Source organism: Staurois parvus, unplaced genomic scaffold (assembly GCF_062004578.1).
Source record: "Staurois parvus isolate SC_StPar_1 unplaced genomic scaffold, SC_StPar_1.0 ptg000047l, whole genome shotgun sequence".
Taxonomy (NCBI): Eukaryota; Metazoa; Chordata; class Amphibia; order Anura; family Ranidae; genus Staurois; species Staurois parvus.
This window is the reverse complement of record NW_028317843.1, coordinates 4,377,698-4,400,590: the sequence shown is the minus strand read 5'-3', so window position 1 is coordinate 4,400,590 and position 22,893 is coordinate 4,377,698. Positions and strand designations below refer to the sequence as shown.

Here is a 22,893-nt window from a genome sequence, read left to right as displayed (position 1 = left end):
ACAGCCGAGTTTTTGCATCTGCATGTTCACACCTAGCTAAGAAGAACTTGTGTCTTCTCAATTTTCATCTTTGCCAATAGTCTGTGTCGATTGGGTTTGAGCTTGTGTTGATAACATCAGTTTGACCAGTTTAAGACACTTCTGAGATCAGAACTGATTTACAGGGGAATTGGACCTGTAATTGACATTCCTGAACTGTTGTCAGCACTATAGAGACCAAAAGTAATTTTTGTTGTAAGTCTTTCCTAGAAACAGCAGTAACTAGCAGCAGGATAGTTAAGCAGATTGAAAATGTAGTAAAAGGAGGAGAGGCAAATCACTCAAATTTCTATTTTTGCATGAAGGATTTACAGGATCTATGGAAACCCTTCAGATTTGCTCACTCATTGCTCATCCATGCATGAGAACGTCAGGCCATGAGCATGAATTTCTACATCAATTCTGGGGATGCTCAATTTAATAGAACTTGGTATATAGTAATCTTACTGTCAGGTATCAAACGTGAAAATCTGAACCAGCAGATGGATTAAGGCTCCCACCAGATCTGTGCATTGCAGTTAATTGCAGAAAAAATTGTAGTAATTTGTGAGTTATTTTCATTTGAAATGGCACCCCAACACACAACTACAATACAGCCAGCCAGCAAAGACCTGAAGGGGGGGGGGGTTGAAGATTTTTGGTAAAAGTTATTAACAAAAGATAAAAAGTAAAAGTAAGGGGAAAAAAAGGGAGAGGTTATACAGTACTTACAAATCTGTTTGGCTTGCCTAGTGCAGCAAAGGTATGTTATAAGTAAACTAATTATTCTGAGTTATTCAGACATAATCTTATAAAAAAAAAACACCACACATTCAGGTTGTTTGTTCCTATTATTTAAAACTGTATCCTGGCAAAAAAAGGAAAACTGACAGGACTTCACAAAGGTCTGCTACAATATGGTCAAGCTGAGAGACTCTGCAGTAGATGGACATATAGTACTTACAGCCCTATATTTCAGAAATAACGCAGCAAAATCAACACCCACTGTTTTCTGGGCTCAGAGGCTCTGTAATTTCACCTCCTTGGTCCATAGAGGGTAATTTTTTCCCCCTGTGATTACCAAACATATGAGCTGCAGGTAGAGAAAGCTCCGATACAATGAACTGATTATATAACACATGCAGTTATTGCTCTAACATAATATTTATTCTGCTGTACTGCCAGACTAAAAGCCAGTAAAGTCAAAATTAGAACATTTGTGCTGTGGCTCTCTTATGTTTTAGGGATATTTATATAGAAATTATATATGCATATACAACAAACTTAAAAACAGTATTTTACTGTCAAATATATGGTCCTATGAAGTAGTAAAAAACACTTGGCCCAATTAAAATCTGATATTTCTGTCTGCTCACATCTACAATACGGCTCCTTTCACCTGCTGAACCACAGCCTATTACTACAATTTCCCCCAATGCACAGTGAAATGACACCCATTCCGTGCGACATTTGATCTTCAGGAGAACTGTCAAAATTTAAAGCTCAATGTTGAAGCTTATACAGGGGGCAGAGCAAACAACATCAGGGGGCATGGTTTAGGAGCAGCCACTTCCCACTTCTATCACACACTGGGCTATTGGCAGTGAGGTGAGTACATACTGCATAACTGCCATGTTTTCTGGGATTAACTCTCAGATGCCAGCACTCATCTATTTAGTGGATCACTGGATCAGCATTCTAAAATTTCAAGTGGTGCTCCTAGTTGTTTGCAAAGGTCACTATATACAACAGGTTGCAGAAGAGAAAGCACAAGTCAGTTTTTTACAGTGGATTATTAAGAAAAGCCAGATTGGCAACATTAGAGAAAACCAACACAGGTTGCATTAGGTTTGAACTTGTGCATACTGCAGGAACAAAATAATAAACGTAGGCTTTGGAGGTATGTCAGGAGACTGAGCCTCCTCATGCACTACTCATCCAAAAAACCCTTAGCTGACTGTGCCGAAGTCACTGCTGTTATAGGGAAATCAGAGTTGGACTCTGGAGGAGACTCCCATTTCTGACTTTTACCCCACAAACTCAGATACATTTGCAGAATATGTTTGCATATAAAGACAAGTCTGAAGAAGTTAAAGAATACTCTGAGGCAGGTGCAGACTCAAGTAGGGGACAGTGATCCAGGTTATTGAAGTCAGCACCTCAAGGAGGATCACATAAAACTGTTCTGGAACTTTTAGCGGATCATCAGATTCAAAGGCCCTACTGTCAGTGTAAGAAAAACATTTCATAGGGGTATTCACAGACCAACTGCTGGAGCAAGAGGGGTTAAATAGGCTGCCTGTGGCCAGGTCACTGTGATGTAACTGCCAACAGAGAAGCAAAAGTACATGGGCTCAGAAACAGAATGTGCCGCTGCCCTAGTGTGCGGGTGTGACACATTAAAAAATGCTGCAGTATCCTCTATAGAGTATCTGCATTACAATAAATATGTCACAGCTCACATCTGAACACCAACCCCAAAGAGGTTAGTGGGAGACATTACCACACAACAGCTCTAAGGATAAGGGCAAAGCTCCAGTACTTACAGCCATGGTGAAGTACAAGCAGGTCATAAGTTGCATGCACATAAAAAAAATTTACATCCCTCCATCAGGCATGCTCCCCCAAAGGGTCTTCAGGAACAGGATTCCACCAGATGGGTGCACCACAGCCCTGGACCTGTAAAGCACTCTGTGCCTGACAGAGGAGAACTTGCAGCAGAGCCCAGTGTCCAAGGACACATTACAAGCCGGTCTTCTCAGTGTGGTCAGGGTACAGAAGCTGTGGCAATGCCGAGGATCAGCTGATCTCTGCGGTAACTGAAGAAACTTGCTAGATGTATAAAGATTCTTATAAAAAAGAAAGTATCTTACTCTTCTCATAGGTGAGCAGATATCCATTCACCAAGAATAGCCAAAAAAAAAAAAAACAGGCACGAAAAGAGTAGGAGAAATTATACTAGGCAGTCAGAGCTTTTCTTTGCCAGTATCCAATCTCCTAAAGACAGCAGCATAACCCAGTATACTGTACCTTTATCACTTCATCCTGTAGCCCTTACTATAAGATTAAGAAATGTGATTTTCTCTGTTCCATTGAATAAATAGATTTTGTAAACCTAGTACCTCTTGGATAGCTCTATCCAAAATCAATGGTGGCAACCCTTCATAACACTGGTCATCTCCCCATCCCAAACTCTAGACATTGGATAGAGGAGAGGTAAGGTTAAGGCTGATTTCCGATCTACTGTATATGCGCTTAGCATTGTGGTTCATTGCTATTTATTCTGAATACATACAGTCATGGCCGAAATTGTTGGCACCCTTGATATTTTTCCTGAAAATCAAGTATTTCACACAAAAAAGGTATTGCATTAACACATGTTTTGCTATACACATGTTTATTCCCTTTGTATGTATTGGAACAAATATAAAACAGAGGCAGAAAAGCAAATATGACATAATGTCACACAAAACCCCAAAAATGGGCTGGACAAAAGTATTGGCACCCTTAACTTAATATTTGGTTGCACACCCTTTGGAAAACATAACTGAAATCAGTCGCTTCCTATAACCATCAATAAGCTTCTGACACCTCTCACCCGGAATTTTGGACCACTCTTCCTTTGCAAACAGCTCCAGGTCTCTCTTATTGGAAGGACACCTTTTCCCAACAGCAATTTTAAGATCTCTCCACAGGTGTTCAATGGGATTTAGATCTGGGCTCATTGCTGGCCACTTCAGAACTCTCCAGCGCTTCTTTGCCATCCATTTCTGAGTGCTTTTTGACGTATGTTTGGGGTCATTGTCCTGCTGGAAGACCCAGGATCTTGGACGCAAACCCAGCTTTCTGACACTGGGCCCTACAGTGCGACCCAAAATCCTTTGGTAATCCTCAGATTTCATGATGCCTTGCACACAGTCAAGGCACCCAGTGCCAGAGGCAGAAAAACAACCCCAAAACATCATTGAACCTCCACCATATTTTACCGTAGGTACTGTGTTTTGTTCTTTGTAGGCCTCATTCCGTTTTCGGTAAAAAGTAGAATGATGTGCTTTACCGAAAAGCTCTATCTTGGTCTCATCTGTCCACAAGACGTTTTCCCAGAAGGCTTTTGGCTTACTCAAGTACATTTTGGCAAACTGTAGTCTTGCTTTTTTATGTCTCTGTGTCAGCAGTGGGGTCCTCCTGGGTCTCCTGCCATAGCGTTTCATTTCATTTAAATGTCGACGGATAGTTCGCGCTGACACTGATGCTCCCTGAGCCTGCAGGACAGCTTGAATGTCTTTGGAACATGTTTGGGGCTGCTTATCCACCATCCGGACTATTCTGCGTTGCAATCTTTCATCAATTTTCCTCATCCGTCCACGACCAGGGAGATTAGCTACAGTGCCATGGGTTGCAAACTTCTTGATAATGTTGCGCACTGTGGACAAAGGCAAATCTAGTTCTCTGGAGATGGACTTGTAACCTTGAGATTGTTGATATTTTGCCACAATTTTGGTTCTCAGGTCCTCAGACAGTTCTCGTCTCCTCTTTCTGTTGTCCATGCTTAGTGTGGCACAGACAGACACACAATGCAAAGGTTAAGTGAACGTCTCTCCTTTTTATCTGCTTTCAGGTGTGATTTCTATATTGCCCACACCTGTTACTTGCCCCAGGTGAGTTTACAGGAGCATCACATGCTTGTAACATTCTTATTTATCCGCAGTTGTGAAAGGGTGCCAATACTTTTGTCCAGCCCATTTTTGGAGGTTTGTGTGACATTATGTCGAATTTGCTTTCTTTCCTCCCTTTTTTTGTTTTGTCCCAATACACACAAAGGGAATAAACATGTGTATAGCAAAACATGTGTTAATGCAATACGTTTCGTGAGAAATACATGATTTCCTGGAGAAATATCAAGGGTGCCAACAATTTCGGCCATGACTGTACATGCACACTAAAAAACAAATGTACTTGCATAACGCACAGATGCGACTATTTAATGCATTCAGGCTTGGTAAAAACCCATTTGAAGTCAATGGGCTGGCTTAATGCACAAAAACATACATATGTGCAAATTATCCATAAATGGGTATGTAAGGTGTGAACAGATTCACAAACCTGGTCCTATTTCTTGTAGGAAAGGGTTAATACCTCCATGAGGTTTGTATTGATTTCTGTATCTCACTGGGAAGATTCTTCCTTATTTCCTGTTTTGATGACCACACAGTAATTGAATGGGAGCTCTCGAACAGAGAGCAGTTAAAACCTGACAGGAGTACTAGTCCTTCACGTCTCCACTTAAAGAAGTTTATTGCTGCCTGTGTTTCTGCTAAGACTTCCCCTCACTTCTTGGCTTGTGGACCAAAAGTTGTAGCCTTTTCCTACTCTCAAATAGTAAAAAATGTGCAACTGTGGTCCTGATTTTGGGTAAAGAGCAGCGTAGAAAGACAGAAAGTAAAGGAAGCCAAATCAACCAACAAAAAACATATTTATCCTTATCCGAGTAAAGAGAAAATTGTACCCAATTGGTTGCCAGTGTTCGCTGTGTTTCCTTTGTGACTGAATAGATTACACCATAAGAGCACGATTAAACTAGTGGGGTTTATTTACTAAAGGCAAACAGGCTGTGCACTGAACGTGCAGTTGGTCTAGGTCTGAGGGGAACATACAAGGAAAATTAAAAAACAGCATTATTGCTTGCACATGACTGAAAGAAATCGGCAGAGTTTTGCCTCATTTCAGAGCTTCCCCTCGGATATAAAATAACTACACTTGCAGTTTATATTTACCTTTAGTAAATCAACCCCTTTGTGTTTTATGGTATAATCTGTTAATTAATATTTTTAGAAGTACAATTTAGTTTAACCCACACCCCAAAAATTCTTTACATTAAGGTTTACATTTGAGCATTATTACAAAGCTTTTCATCATGGTAATACTGTATAAGAACACTTGGGAGGACCAAGGATCTGTATACTGGGTGGGGGTGAAGGTGCATAAGAATCATCCATCACATATAATTCAACCTAATGAAATAAAAGAAAAATTTAATGAGGTATATTGCATATGAAGGCATGTCTGCAATACATCATAAATGCAATCCCGTCTACTTTACCGTCTTTCATCTTTTAGAACCCAAGTGCTGCTTTCATGATCAATGACGGAGTACAGTGGTCCTTTCAGAAACGGCTTCTGCTCCTTTAATGAGACAGTTAAGTGAGTGGGAGCAAAGTGGATCTTGATGTCGTCTTTGGCTGTGCCATCAGGTAGGGCGAATGTAAGGGTCACATCATCTGCCGTCTGCTGCCAGACATACAAGGGATCTATAAAACAATTTCAAGCCATAGGACACGTTAAAAAGACACTAACTTTAACTCTTAACCCTCCTTAAAGGGAATATATAGTCTTTTCAAGGATTCATTAAAGTGGTCCTACAGGCTGAAGGTTTTTTTTTTTTTTATTAACTTTAATAAATTCTCTGCATTATGTTAAATATGCATGTACGTACACCTTCTTAGTGCAGCTCCCCCCACCTCCCCCTTATACTTACCAGAGCGCTGATCTCATTTTAGTACTGTGCATGAGAGCAGCAGCTCTTTCCGCTCTCTCCCTGTTCATAGGCTCAGAGATAGCAGAGGAAGCCATTGACTCCCATGCTGCTGTCAATCACAGCCAGTGAGGAGGATCAGGGAAGGGACACTTACTTGGACCAGCTTGCAATAGTGTGCAATCAGAAGGTGGGAGGAGCCTGAAGCACCAACAGGGGACCCTAGAAGAGGATAATCGGGGCTGCTTTTGCACAGAGTATGACATGTTTGTTGTTAAAAATAAATAAAATTATGGGCTCACAGTTACTTTAAATATACGTATAACGGAGATCAGCTCTGAAGAAATATTGTTTGTTATTTAGTCACAGTGGAGCATGTAGTTGCACAGCTATGGGAGAAGTGTTATGTCAGATCACCTAGCTACAGTATGAATTAAGTATTTAGTAGTTAATATGTAGGGGTAAAAAAGGGGCGGAAAATAGCAGCTTTTGCAGTTTTAACAATGGGCAATTGCTTGTATGTATTGCTTGTCTCTTTAAATAAAAAAAAAAAAAAAAAAAATGTTATTTGGACTTTGTAATTCATTTAAAAACATGTTCATCTAAGCTTAGGGTGACAATTCTGCTGTGTGACTTCAGCACTGTCAACATGTTAAAGCAAGCAGAGAAATAACATATCTACTGGTACAATGAACAGGTAATAAAGACTGTCATGGGGGGGGGGGGGGGTGTCACAAAACTGCTGTAACAAAATCCCTTTACTTCCTTTACTTGAGTTTCAATACAGTTTGTTAGATAACTTTCCTCCAATGTATGGTACAGTATGCATGATTCTAAAAATGTTAAATATAAAACAAAGTGGGGCTGCAGACTTTTGTGGGGTTTGGGCAGAGTGCAGAATGGATGGACTATCTGTCCCTTGATTGTTGCCACTGAGACAGAGTGAGGGTGAATCTCGTGGATCAATAACATCACATATACTAATGTTGTCCAGGTGTTCATTACCAGCATAAAGCACCATCATATGCTGACAAACCTCCAAAGTAAAATGAGGCCTACAATAAATGTTGGTAGAATGACAACTCAAAAAAATGATTAAAGAACATGCTGCTCTAACGCAGTCAGTCATTCTGACATCTCTCTTTCAGGGACTTGTTGACATATCACCAGCAATGTTCATATATTAACTTCATAAATTAATAGGACTAAAGCCAGGTTTGTTCTTCAAAGTCAAAATGTATTATTCCTTCTGATAAGTGTGATGTAAAACTTTGGTAACTTTTAAATCTTGAAATAAAACGGAATTAGTCTACTACATCCATAGTAGTAGAGTTGCATGTTTTTCAACATCACAATCACACCCTGCTGGGCTGTCTAATGGTTGAAGATTCCTAGAAGAGATTCTGACAGTGAAACTTCAATTTTTGTTCTTATTTTACATTCTAATAAAGCAGACCTGTCATTCAAAACTGGAATGAAAGCATTAAGAGTGAAATTGCAGAGAAAACTGTGTCTACATTTCTTTCTGTGGCAACAAGTCCATTTTTTAACACGTTATGCAACTTAAAGAGACTATGTCATTTTGCCCATTCAAGGCAAATTGAAAGGGTCTCTTGAAGGCTCACTTCCACGCTCTTCTACTGTTCCATTTATCAGTAAGAACCTCAATAACAACCAGTGCATGCTCCCCCCCCCCCCCGCCCACACATTCTCAGGATCCAGTGCTTTCTGAATGGAAAAAGTAACATATTATTCTTAATGGATGCTGCAAAAGCCTGTACATGCTGAAAAGAAAAAAAGATTACAAAATAGATAATGAATAATATATAAATATATATATTATTCATTTTATATATATATATATATATATATATATATATATATATATATATATATATATATATATATATATATATATATATATACACATACACACACACACACACACAGTCAGGTCCATAAATATTGGGACATGGGCACAATTCTAACATTTTTGGCTCTATATACCACCACAATGGATTTGAAATGAAATGCACAAGCTGTGCTTTAACTGCAGAATGTCAGCTTTAATTTGAGGGTATTTACATCCAAATCAGGTGAATGGTGTAGGAATTACAACAGTTTGCATATGTGCCTCCCACTTGTTAAGGGACCAAAAGTAATGGGACAGAATAATAATCATAAATCAAACTTTCACTTTTTAATACTTGGTTGCAAATCCTTTGCAGTCAATTACAGCCTGAAGTCTGGAATGCACAGACATCACCAGACGCTGGGTTTCATCCCTGGTGATGCTCTGCCAGGCCTCTATTGCAACTGTCTTCAGTTCCTGCTTGTTCTTGGGGCATTTTTCCTTCAGTTTTGTCTTCAGCAAGTGAAATGCATGCTCAATTGGATTCAGGTCAGGTGATTGACTTGCCCATTGCATAACATTCCACTTCTTTCCCTTAAAAAACTCTTTGGTTGCTTTTGCAGTATGCTTTGGGTCATTGTCCATCTGCACTGTGAAGCGGCGTCCAATGAGTTCTGAAGCATTTGGCTGAATATGAGCAGATAATATTCCCGAAACACTTCAGAAATCATCCTGCTGCTTTTGTCAGCAGTCACATCATCAATAAATACAAGAGAACCAGTTCCATTGGCAGCCATACATGCCCACGCCATGCAACTACCACCACCATGCTTCACTGATAAGGTGGTATGTTTAGGATCATGAGCAGTTCCTTTCCTTCTCCATACTCTTCTCTTCCCATCACTCTGGTACAAGTTGATCTCGGTCTCATCTGTCCAGGATGTTGTTCCAGAACTGTGAAGGCTTTTTTACATGTCGTTTGGCAAACTCTAATCTGGCCTTCCTGTTTTTGAGGCTCACCAATGGTTTACATCTTGTGGTGAACCCTCTGTATTCACTCTGGTGAAGTCTTCTCTTGATTGGTGACTTTGACACACATACACCTACCTCCTGGAGAGTGTTCTTGATCTGGCCAACTGTTGTGAAGGGTGTTTTCTTCACCAGGGAAAGAATTCTTCGCTCATCCACCACAGTTGTTTTCCATGGTCTTCCGGGTCTTTTGGTGTTGCTGAGCTCATCGGTGCATTTCTTCTTTTTAAGAATGTTCCAAACAGTTGTTTTCACCACGCCTAATGTTTTTGCTATCTCTCTGATGGGTTTATTTTGTTTTTTCAGCCTAATGATGGCTTGCTTCACTGATAGTGACAGCTCTTTGGATCTCAACTTGAGAGTTGACAGCAACAGATTCCAAATGCAAATAGCACACTTGAAATGAACTCTGGACCTTTTATCTGCTCATTGTAATTGGGATGAGGGAATAACACACACCTGGCCATGGAACAGGTGAGCAGCCAATTGTCCCATTACTTTTGGTCCCTTAACAAGTGGGAGGCACATATGCAAACTGTTGTAATTCCTACACCGTTCACCTGATTTGGATGTAAATACCCTCAAATTAAAGCTGACAGTCTGCAGTTAAAGCACATCTTGTTCGTTTCATTTCAAATCCATTGTGGTGGTGTATAGAGCCACAAATGTTAGAATTGTGTCGATGTCCCAATATTTATGGACCTGACTGTATATATATATATATATATATATATATATATACACACACACACACACACACACACATATATATATACATACACACACACACACACTGCTCAGCATAAAATGAGTACGCCCCAACAGCCCAACCGTTTTGTCAGAAAACCTTTACTTTCCTTTCAGAATCAACATTTCCTATGTTCTATACTTCAAAATACTCCCACAAATGCGGGCCATTGATTGAAAACAAGATTTGTTAATTTGTACACACTAAAAAGTATTTTTCTCAACAAATTAATTTAACACCATGTTGCAAATGAATACACCCCAATGAAAGTCTTTGGAGCAAAGCTAAATTTTAGACAACAAAATCCTATTGAACAAGAATTCAACTATAGGTGAGTCTAATTATTCATTGAACGGGGGTCAAGCAGACAGTAGATTATAAAAGGGCGTTACTTAACAAAGAAAGCCCCTTCCCATTTCATGCTGTCAGCAATGGCACCACATAGAAGGGAAATGTCACAAGTCCTGAGAAAGAAAATAATTTCTTTACACAAGAAAGGTGAAGGCTACAGGAAGATCAGCAAAGCCTTATGTATCAGTCAGTATACTGTAGCAAAAGTGATACAAAAATTTAACAAAGATGGAACTGCAACCATCTCACAGACCATCCATGGAAGTTAACACTTCGACAGGAGCATCTTTTAATAAGGGTTGAAGAAATACAGCTATGCAAGTTCACTGCAGTTAGCTAAAGAAGTAGAAAGCCAAAACAGGGTGATTGTTTTCTGTGACACAATATGGCATAAACTGCAGAGGAATGGCATGAGTGTCATCCATGAAGGAAGGAAAACTCATACAAATGAGCGCAGAGAGGCCACTCCAGGTGGAAACATGTGAACAGTTAATCATGAGCTCACCACTGCTGCCTTGTTAATCATATGCATGATGAAGAGAACTGGAAAAAAAGGCGCTGTGGAAAATGCTCTCAGACAAGCACCTTAGTGGAGGTGCATCTTTATTGGGTGAGATAAAGTAGCAAGTATAATAAAATTAACCAGCCTGAAGTGGACAGTGTGATTCCAATGGACGGCCCGTCCGCTCTGAGGGGAGCTGAGATCAAAGAATGCTCCTGTCGGCTTCAAATCACGTGGTGTCAGCGTACCAGCGTCCTGGGTGGTGTCACCATGGCAAACGAAGGCAGTGTCCGGCGTTGGCTTCAGCTGGGAGCATATGTGGGGTTACCAAGACGACATGTTTCGCGCAGTTGCGAGGAGACTTGACAAAGCGCAACTGCGCGAAACATGTCGTCTTGGTAACCCCACATATGCTCCCAGCTGAAGCCAACGCCGGACACTGCCTTCGTTTGCCATGGTGACACCACCCAGGACGCTGGTACGCTGACACCACGTGATTTGAAGCCGACAGGAGCATTCTTTGATCTCAGCTCCCCTCAGAGCGGACGGGCCGTCCATTGGAATCACACTGTCCACTTCAGGCTGGTTAATTTTATTATACTTGCTACTTTATCTCACCCAATAAAGATGCACCTCCACTAAGGTGCTTGTCTGAGAGCATTTTCCACAGCGCCTTTTTTTCCAGTTCTCTTCATCCATGAAGGAAGCCTCCCTTAAAGCCCATGCACAAAAAAACCCCACCAAGAATTTGCCAGGGCACATGCTGAAAAAGAAGAAGACTACTGGGGCTCTGTACTCTGGAGTGATGAAACCAAGATAAATGTTTTTGGAAATGATGGCTTCAAAACCAGTGTTGCAAAGGTGAGAAGTACAAAGAAAAATGCATGGTACCTACAGTCAAACATGGTGGTGGAAGTGTCCTTCTGTAGGGCTGCATGAGTGCTACTGGCGTCGGGGAAGTGCATTTCATTGATGGTATCAAGCATTCACAAATGTACTGCTCTATATTGAAATAGAAGTTGCTGCCATCACTCCGTGTCCCTGGTCATCGTGCACTTTTCCAACATACTTATTCAAAACACACATCTAAAGCCACTGTTGCATTTCTGAAGAACAACAGGCAAGTGCAAGTAATTCAGTGGCCAAGTATGTCTCCTGATCTGAACCCAATCCAACACGTATGGGGAATTCTAAAGAGACAAGTTGAGCATCGCTCTCCATCCAAGCTCTAAAAGAGATCATTCTTGAAGAATGGAAAAAGACAGATGTTGCAATATGCAACCAACTTGTTCATTCCATGCCTAGAAGACTTGGTGCTGTCCTTACAAATCATGGATACAAATCAATACTAGATGTAGTAGTTTTTGTTGTGGGGTAGATTTATTTTTGCATCACTGTAGGGTTCACCACAAGGTGCAAATCATTCATAAGCCTGAAGAAAAGCCAGATTAGACTTTGCCAAAAAACATCTAAAAAAGTCAGACCAGTTCTGGAAAAGCATCTTTGAATGGCTGAAACGAAAATTAATCTGTACCAGAATGACAGGAGTAAAAAGTGTGGAGAAGGCTTGGAACAACTCATGATCTAAAGCACACAACGTCATATGTAAAACATGGTGGAGGCAGTGTGATGGCATGGGCATGCACGGCTTCCAGTGGCACTGGGTCATTAGTGTTTACTGATGATGTGACAGAAGACAGAAGCAGCCGGATGAATTCTGCAGTGTTTAGAGATATACGGTCAGCCCAGATTCAGCCAAATGCAGGAAAGTTGATTCGACGGCGCTTCACAGTACAGATGGACAATGATCCAAAACACACTGCAAAAGCAATCCAGGAAAAGAAGTGGAATATTCTGCAATGGTGGAGTAAATCATCTGATCTCAACCTAATTGAGCATGCATTTCACTTGCTGAAGGCAAAACTAAAGGCAGAAAGACCCACAAAGAACAACTGAAGACAGCTGCACTTAGAGCCTGGCAAAGCACCACAAAGGAGGAAACCTAGTCTTTGGGAATGTCCATCGGTTCCAGACTTCAGGCAGTCATTGCCAGAAAACGATTCTCAACAGAATACTAAAAATGAACATTTTATTTACGATTATATTTATTTGTCCAATTACATTTGAGCACCTGAAAATGGAGGGACTGTGTATAAAAATGGTTGCAGTTCCTAAAATTTGTACTTGATATTTATGTTCAACCCCTTGAATTAAAGCTGAAAGTCTGCACTTCAAATTCATTTGGATGGTTTTGTTTTAATTTACTCTGGTCGCATACAGAGCCAAAAGTATGAAAATTGTGCCGGTGTCCAAATATATATGGACCTAACTGTACATTTAATATAATTTTCCATAGCACTTAGTTCTGTCAGCTAGCAAAAAAAAAAAATAATTTAAGTCTGCACTAAATTTCTTAGCAAAAAAGGTCTCCGTGTGCATGCATGAGGGTATCACACATCTAATTTCAAATATACACAGCACGCTTTCAGAGAAAGCGACAGATATCATTCCTGCCGTGTCATGTGTACACCATCGGCTGCTGCAGCTAAAGGGTAAGCGGTTGGGTGTTCATCCATAGGGCTTTACTGCCCCCAAACCACTAGTGAGAACAAGCCCTGCCTCTGACTTTTGTCTGACTGTTCATGCGTTTGATTGTTCCTATGCATTGCTTGGACTGTTTGTACACAGCTTGTCTAAGCATATCCTGAGTATTAGCCTGTTACCACTACTAATGTCAGCCATTGATCCATATGCTCAACTGGAGCTTACAGTACATATTGTTTGGTCTGTAATAGCAGTCTGTTGACATCAGTCTGTTGACTCTGCTACCATATGCCATTTGCTCTAGCTGTCTGAGGGCTTGCACTGGTCTAGCATATATCTTGCCTGTTGTTCCTAGCAACACAGAAGGTATTCTACATCTAGCACAACCTCTCAACCTTTTCACTACAGAGGAACCCTTCAGGTCTTGGGGAACCCTTGCAAAAACCAATCCATTGGTATTTAGTGGGAAAAATGGCCCTCATGTTGGTTGCTAGTGGGAACAATGTTCTTTACACTGATGATCAAAATGCCATTCTTGTAGACAGCCAAAAAGATCATGGGGCTCATAGCTGGCTATGCCAAGTTGTGCTGATCGAAGTTGCGCTGATCCAAGAACTATGCAGGCATTCACCATATGAGAGGTCAATCAGCCCAAAGAACCCTTAGCATATCTTAGTTGCAAAATAGCTGCTCTAGAGGGTAACCTTTGACATCTGGAAAGAAGAAGTTGAAGTTGATGAACCTGAAATTTTAGCCACAAAATGTGAAGTTTAGAAGCACAGAGGCAAATCCAATAAATACACTTCACTCACATAAACCAGATATTCTAAGCCCCTCTTTTGTAAACTTTTAGTGAGCCTTTGAACAACATGATCAGGAAAGTGCACAAACCAGTTTCAATCATTAATGAACTGTACATTAAACCTCCATTAATCCCTTCCTCCATATTATTACCACTACCTGTATTATTAAAAGGGCAATGCGCTGTTACTTGAGGTTGGCATAACAAAAGGTAATGTGTGCTTTGTACATATGTGAAAAACATAAAAATTATATCTTGTCAACCTACGGAGATAGAAGAAAAAAAAAAAACCCAAAAAACAAGCCCTTTTTGTTAGCAGCTATAAAGCATTTAGATTTTAAGCCATAGGTTACCTTGACTTAAATGGGCATAATTGGTCTCTGTGATGTCCACTATTGTCTGTATAATTTCAACTTGAAAAGAACAGTGCAATTACACTGTCGCTGTGACATCACTACTGCAGTAGAGATTAACAATTAGCGTCTGTTATGGGAATAATGTGTACCGATAGTGGAGGTGAGCAGCAGTACCTGTAAGGCAGGCCTGTGTGATGTTACATAATGACATGTTACTCTAGGGCTTTCTATAAGAAACACAGAAATGCTTTTAAAAATTACTTTTCAATTCATGTATTTACTGTGTACGTAAGCATGATGTATACAATAAACTTAAAAAAATATATACAGTTGCAAGAAAAAGTATGTGAACCCCTTGGGATTACGTGGAGTTTTGCTTGAATTGGGCATAAAATGCGCTCTGAACGTCATCTAAGTCACAACAATAGAAGAACACAGTCTGCTGAACATAATATTACACAAACATTAGATGTTGCCATGGTTTAATTGCACATAACATGTAAACATTCACAGCGCAGGGAGGAAAAAGTATGTGAACCTTTGGACTTAATAACTGGTTGACCCTCATTTGGCAGCAATAACCTCAACCAAATGTTTCCTGTAGTTGCAGATCAGACCTGCACAATGATCTGGAGTAATTTTGGACCACTCCTCTTCACAAAACTGTTTCAGTGTAGCAATATTCTTGGGATGTCTGGTGTGAATCGCTCTCTAAAGGTCATGCCACAGCATTTCAATCGGGTTGAGGTCAGGACTCTGACTGGGCCACTCCAGAAGACGTATTCTGTGCTGTTGCAGCCATTGTTTTGTTGAATTACTTGTATGCTTTGGGTTATTGTCCTGTTGCATCACCCATCCTCTGCGGAGCTTCAGTTGGCGGACAGATGGTCGTACGTTTTCCTGCAATATGTCTTGATAAACTCTGGAATTCATTTTCCCATCAATGACAACAATCCGTCCAGGCCCTGAGGCAGCAAAGCAGCCCCAAACCATGATGCTCCCTCCGCCATGTTTTACAGTGGGGATGAGGTTTTGATGTTGGTGTGCTGTGCCTTTTTTTCTCCACACATAGTGTTGTGTGTTCTTCCCAAACAACTCAATCTTGGTTTCATCTGTCTACAGTATATTTTGCTAGTAGTGCTGTGGAATATCCAGGTGCTCTTTTGCAAACTTCAAACGTGCTGCAATATTCTTTTTGGACAGCAATGGCTTCCTCCGTGGTGTCCTCCCATGTACTCCATTCTTGTTTAATGTTTTCCTTATTGTAGATGTGTCAACAAAAATGTTAGCATGTGCCAGAGATTTCTGCAGGTCTTTAGCTGACACTCTGGGATTCTTCTTTACCTCATGCAGCATTCTGGGCTATGCTCTTGCAGTCATTTTTACAGGACGACCACGCCTAGGGAGAGTAGCAACAGTGCTAAACTTTCTCCATTTGTAGACAGTCTGTCTTACCGTGGACACATGAACATCAAGGCTTTTGGAGATACTTTTGTAACCCTTTCCAGCTTCATGCAAGTCAACAATTCTTGATCGTAGGTCTTCTGAGAGCTCTTTTCTGCGAGGCATGGTTCACATCAGACAGTGCTTCTTGAAACCAGTAAACCCAAAACAGGTTTGTGTTTTTTAAGGGCAGGACAGCTGTCAGCAACACATCCAATATCATCACACTGATTGGAGTCAAGGTTGGCTCACTCCTGGCTCCAATTAGCTCTGGGAGAAGTCATTAAGCTAGGGCCTCACATACTTTTTCCTCCCTGCACTGTGAATGTTTACATGTTATGTGCAATTAACCCATGGCAACATCTAATGTTTGTGTAGTATTATGTTTAGCAGACTGTGTTCTTCTATTGTTGTGACTTAGATGACGTTCAGAGCACATTCTATGCCCAATTCATGCAAAACTCCACGTAATCCCAAGGGGTTCACATACTTTTTCTTGTAACTGTATATTATATATATATTTACTTTACAGGTAATGCCATTTCAGGAATCCTCCACAACAGCACTACCCGGAGATTTCCCCTGCTTGCTCTACTGCAATTCTTCACTGTACTAGACATAAGCATGTACACAATGCAATGCAATGCCTCAATAAGTAGGAAATTAATTTTCTGCAATTGAAGAGGATCCCTAGACAAGTTTTTATTGATATGTAGAAATTTGAAAACTGCGTTTATCCTCCACGACAGCACCACCCACAGATTTAACAAAATACTTTGTGAATAAAGCAAATACAGCTAAATCATCTTGTTCAAGTTGCTAAAAACATTCAAAATACTAAGAACAACATACAAAGCTATCCACAACTATGCCCCCAGCTACCTCACTAATCTTGTCTCCATATATCACCCAAACTATCCTCTCTGCTCTTCCCAAGACCTCCTGCTCTCAAGCTCTCATCTCCTCCTCCCATGCTCATCTCCAGGACTTCTCCAGAGCCTCTCCCATCCTCTGGGACGCTCTGTCTCAGTCTGTTCAGGCATTTCCTACTCTGGCTGCCTTAAGGCGATCCCTGAAAACTAATCTGTTCAGGATACTTCAACTACCTGAACTTTTATAACTTCCATCAGCTTGACCCCTACAGTTATAACCTTTTGTACCACTTGCCCACCCTATTAGATTGTTATGAACAGGGCCCTCTTAACCATCTTGTATATCATTGTATTGTAACAGTACTGTCTCCCTTTATATTGTGTTGTATAAATCTTGTATAATAATAATAATAATATAGATTGAGTCAGGCAAACAATCAGGAGGTGTGATGGAGTAGTCTTTTCAACCTTCTACCTCCTATGCCATTATTCTGCATAAATGTTTTTTCAGGTAATGGTGTGTCAGCGGATGAACAGCAACATCAACTGTAATGGGGACTACTTGCCTGTTACATAGCTGTTTAGCACAAAGGGTGTGGAGAAGAAGGAAACTATGGGAACCTCGGAGATCCTTGCCAAGTTTAGGTAACATGGCTACATGGGCTCTGCGTGAAATTGAATGAAGACTGGCACGTGCCTGTAAGCAGCTGAAAAGATTGGTCAGGTGTGGGGCCAAGATATTTGCAAATGTCTTTAAAAAAAAAGGGCTGTAAAGTCATCGAGCCCTGGGACTTTCAAGATCTTGAGAGACCTGATGTCTGAAAGGATTTCAAGAATAGTAACATCTGTGTCCATCTTGTCATTCATATTCCTGGTGAGTGAAGGAAAAGAAACTTCCACCAGAATTTGGTCGGCTAATAAAGAGTAAAAGTTAGGGTTTTTTTTTAACGAAAGTCAGTAAGCATGGAACTAAACCAGTCCACTATAGTTTTGGGGTTTGGAGTGACTGTACCGTCTCGGAGCTGAAGCCTGATGGGGGTGGAAACTTTTGGGCAAGCATTTAGAAGGTTGGAAAGCATGGAACCTGGCTTATTAGCTTTAGCATAGAAAGTTTGTTTCGTCCATTGGATCTGCTTTTTCGGTTTATCATTGAGTAACATATTGAGCGCAACTCTGGTGGAGTTTACTTACAGTGTTACTAAACCCACAACCGTAAAATCAGTCTGTATATGCAGTAAAGCATGCTTGTTATGCTTACTGTGGAACCTAAGGGGTTAATCCTCTGCATTGTGTAAAAAGGCCATTTGATCCCATCTTCTCTGCCCCACCTCTTGTTCAAATGTCCACGTCCTATCTCTTGATATGACAGACTAAACCTGTAACCATTCTGCACATGCTCAGTTTAGTGTGTATTGCTAGAGAGTTTTTCTTGGGAGAGTGCATGTGATCAGCACTGTCCAGACAGAGGTCAGGGGTTCTGCATTCTCCTAGAGCAGAAATAAAACTCCTACAAGCTTTAACCAGTGCTCTGCTGGACACTGCTAGACGTCACAAGACTGCTCTAACTGCTGATGAGAAAAGGTATTTAGCAGTTTATATTTACTAAAATAATTGCACTTTCATGTTCTGTGTACTGTGGGAGAACAGCTATAGTGAATGCAGGGTCCTTGGTTTAGTAACACTTTAAAGTGATACTAAACACACACTGTTTAATTTACATTGTCGCTTCCATTTCTGTAAATGGAAGATGGCACTGTAATGATTTTAATTGAAAGAAAAAAAATCTAAAGTACCTTTTTCCTCACTGTGTGTTGTCACATTACCAAGCTCTTTCCCAGATTGTCTGCTGGGAAACAGTGGGAGGAGCTTCTAGTCTTCTACTGGTCACATGTTCAAAATAAAAAACAAACAAAAAAACAAAAAACAAAACAAACAACAGCCTATGGAATACAGAGTAAAAAAAAATGAATACCAATAAACTGTCTTAAAACATCATGTGTACAAATAAATATTTATTTTTTGCCAATAGCATGGTGTAAGCAGATTACTGCCAGTCACAGGCTATGTCACACCCCTCCAGCCTGTGTTTTAGAATAAGAGGAAGGTGAAGTTTCCATCAATCTACATGTAATATCCCACCCCCATTGTTTTTCGCTGGTTAGTGGGCATAGAGGAGGAGGGAGTGAGTGGGCTGTCATTTATAACTATGTATACACCCACAGGTGTGACTCTATAGTCACATGGGCTGCTCAAATGTGATAGGGAGGAAATACTAGGCATAGAAACCCACTGGAGCATGTGCAGAGTTGCCACCACTGCTCTGCAAATTCCCTAGCTGAATTGGAGACACAAACAGAAGGAGGCGATAGAGAGCCGCAGGATCAACCAGGTTTTTTGCAGAATAGAGTAAACAAATCTCATAATGACTGAGTGAGTCATGTAATACAGCAGATATTGATCGTTTTTTATGATGTGGGTTTAGTGACACTCTAAGTCTAGAACTTTTTCAGTGTTAAAATAAAAGTCAGTTTATCAAATTCTGAAGGTAGTTAAAAATAACCTGTGGGTTCACAGATGTGCAGAACAGTTAGTACTTTAGTACTCACAGAGTGTGAGCCCCTTGTGGTACTTCTGTATGTACCTTAATACTTATATATTTTTGACTGTGTACCCAAAGAGTCCTTGGATCCCAGGCACATAGAAAGCCCCAACTTCTTGCCCTATTCACAGTTATATTCCACTTGCAGTAGAGCTTAGCCCTGCTATTTAAGGCTGCATTTGACCAACTTTTTGGTCACAGTGTCCTGGTTCCTAAATGAGTGGCAGTTAACCCTGTGTCGGGCGAAGATAAAGGCCCTTAGCAAGTAACCAGCAGTCACATACAGTATATAGTGATCTGAGGATTAAAGCATTTTGCAGCCATCTCAAAGTGTACGGTTTGTTCACTTTCTGACCCCAAAACTCTCCTTAATATAACACAGAATATTCTAATTGTCAAAGTTAAAATTTATTACAATGTGGGATTACTATCTCTGCCCAGCAAATCAAAGCTGAACAGGTTGAAAAAAAAAACCCATATCAAATAATACAATGCATAATGCAAAAGTAACATTTGTTTTTTAGCTCCTGCATAAGTTGTGCTTTAGCATCAGGATGTTTTTTTAGTTGAGGAATTGGGCCCACAAACTTGCTTGGGAGGGTTTCAAGTACTGGTTTGCTGTAAAATTGTAATGGAACGTATCGACTTTTGAATACTCCCTGCAAAATAAGAATTTCCATTGAAGTACAGATGGCCAAATCCCGGAAGCCAGGTATCCAAAGCACACAACACATGACAAATCAAACCCAACTTTTTTGAGAGTTTTCTATTGCTGCCAAAAGAAAAACATATTTCTACACTGCAGTCACTGGCTCTGAATGGTACAGAATTTTTCTAACCTTGTATTGAAGTATAAGTTTACCTTTTTGCAAAAAAAAAAAAAAAAATTAAAAAGTAAACTAACACCAAACACCCTAACCCCCACCTGTTTCCCAGGTCCCCGCTATACTTACCTCTATGGATGATTAGTGTTTACTGCCAAAACAGCAGGTGCAGGGGTCCAGGGATTTGGAAGAGACTGTCTTCTTTCAGGACAGATCACAGTGATTCTAACTGGGCATGTGCTGTCACATTGTCACGTGACTGCTTTGACCAATCAGAATTGCTCTGATGCATCCCGGCGTCCCCAAGGAATAAAGGGGAAGAAGAACGTGGCTTTTAAATCCCTCGACCCCTACACCAGCTGCATTGGAAATGAAAGCTAATCAACCACGGAGCTAAGTGCAGAGGGGACTGGGGAATGGGGAGGGTGTACATGTAAGTTAAACCAAGTTTTTCTTTAGGCACTTAAATATCTTTTCCTGCTGAAATTTCTCTAAAAATCTCCCTAACACATTCTGAATGCAGAATTAGAGTTTTCAGGGAGAAATAACCACAGGGGAAAAATTCAAGACTCAACAAACAAAAAACAGATTGACTTTTTTTCTCCAGGAAATACGGTGATTGGATGAGAGCTGATACATAGAAAGAGACGAGACGGCAAAAACTACAGAGGCTCACTGATCCAGAACAACACAACAGTTCTGGGAGAAGATGAAGAGTCTGAGTCACTGGCTCAATGGCACATAAAATCATTATGCATCACTGAAAGGGTTTTGAAAAAAAATTATATTCTTATTTTTCTTACAGAGACTCTGTAATTAAATGTACAAAGTAGGCAGTCACTAGTATGAAGGCTGACTTTGGTTCTTAGATGCCTCTTCTGGTCTTCACACATGGACAAACTATTGACTGCCAAAACTATTGACTGCCTCCTATCAATAATCACACTGTGTGTGCAATGCTAATGACTTAGAAGACTAGCAGAAATCCAGTGCTTTGTGAAAGGGTAAAATAACATATTATCCTGTACAGGCTTAAAAGAAGTTCAGGATTCATTAAAAAAAAAGATAATGAATAATAATTACACACACACTGTACATATACATACATACACACTATATTATTATACAGAATTTATATAGCGCCAACAGTTTGCTCAGCGTTTTACAATATAACGGGAGACAATACAGCAACAATACAGTTCAATACAAGAGGGATAGGAGGGCCCAGCTCCTTGGAGCTTACAATCTAAGAGGGAGGGGCTAGTTGTAAAAAGGTAGTAACTGTGGGGGATGGACTGGTAGGAGGAGTAGAAGATTCCATTATTAGCTGAGGGCAAGACAGGCTTCCCTGAAGAGATAGGTTTTCAGAGATCGCCTAAAAGTGAACAGAGTAGGTGAGTAGGCAACTGATAAATTGGGGTAGAGAGTTCCAGAGGATGGGGGATGCTCTGGGGAAGTCCTGAAGATGAGCATGGGAGGAGGAGACAAGGGAGCTAGAGAGCAGGAGGTATATTGCCAAAAGTATTGGGGTGTATCGTTGGTTTCAGGTGTTCCAATCACTTCCATGGCTGCAGATGTATAAAATCAAGCACATAGGCATGCAGACTGCTTCTACAAATATTTGGGAAAAACATTTGGGTACTGTGATAGGTTGCCACCTGTGCAATAAGTCCATCCCTGAAATTTCCTTGCTAAAAAATATTCAACGGTCAAATGTTAGTGGTATTATAACAAAGTGGAAGCAACTGGGAAGAACAGCAACTCATCCACGAAGTGGTAGGCCATGTAAAATGACAGAGTGGGGTCAGTATATGCTAAAGCACACAGTGCGCAAAAGTCACCATCTGCAGAGTTAAAAGCTACAGACCTCCAAACTTTGTGTGGCTTTAAGGTTAGCACAACAACAGTGTATAGAAAGCTTCATGGAATGGGTTTCCATGGCAGTACAGCTGCATCCAAGCCTTACATCACCAAGTGCAATGCAAAGTGTCAGATGTAGCATGCCAGCACTGGACTCTAGAGCAGTGGAGACGTGTTCTCTGGAATGATGAATCCTGCTTCTCTGTCTTGCAATCCGATGGACGTGTCTGGGTTTGGTGGTTGTTGGGAGAACGGTACTTGCCTGCCTGCATTGTGCCAAGTGTAAAGTTTGGTGGAGGGGGGATTGTGGTGTGGGGTTGTCTTTCAAGGGTAGGGCTTGGCCCCTTAGTTCTAGTGAAGGGAATTCTTAAGGCGTCAGCATATCAAGACATTTTGGACAATTTCATGCTCCCAACTTTGTGGGAACAGTTTGGGGATGGCCCCTTCCTGTTCCAACATTACTGTGCACCAGTGAACAAAGCAAGGTCCATAAAGACACGGATGAGCAAGTTTGGGGTGGAGGAACTTGACTGGCCTGCATAGTGTCCTGACCTCAATCTG

The 22,893-nt window shown here is 40.7% G+C and overlaps 1 protein-coding gene across 2 annotated transcripts in view; it reads right to left on the bottom strand.

Moving 5' to 3' along the window:
* Positions 1-22,893, bottom strand: part of NUDCD1 (NudC domain containing 1) — a 188,342-nt gene that overhangs the window by 79,598 nt on the left and 85,851 nt on the right. For both annotated transcript variants that reach the window (XM_089664447.1, XM_089664446.1), the window contains exon 6: positions 6,119-6,326. In XM_089664447.1, coding sequence (XP_089520573.1) covers positions 6,119-6,326 — 208 coding nt within the window. The remainder of the gene's footprint in view (positions 1-6,118; positions 6,327-22,893) is intronic.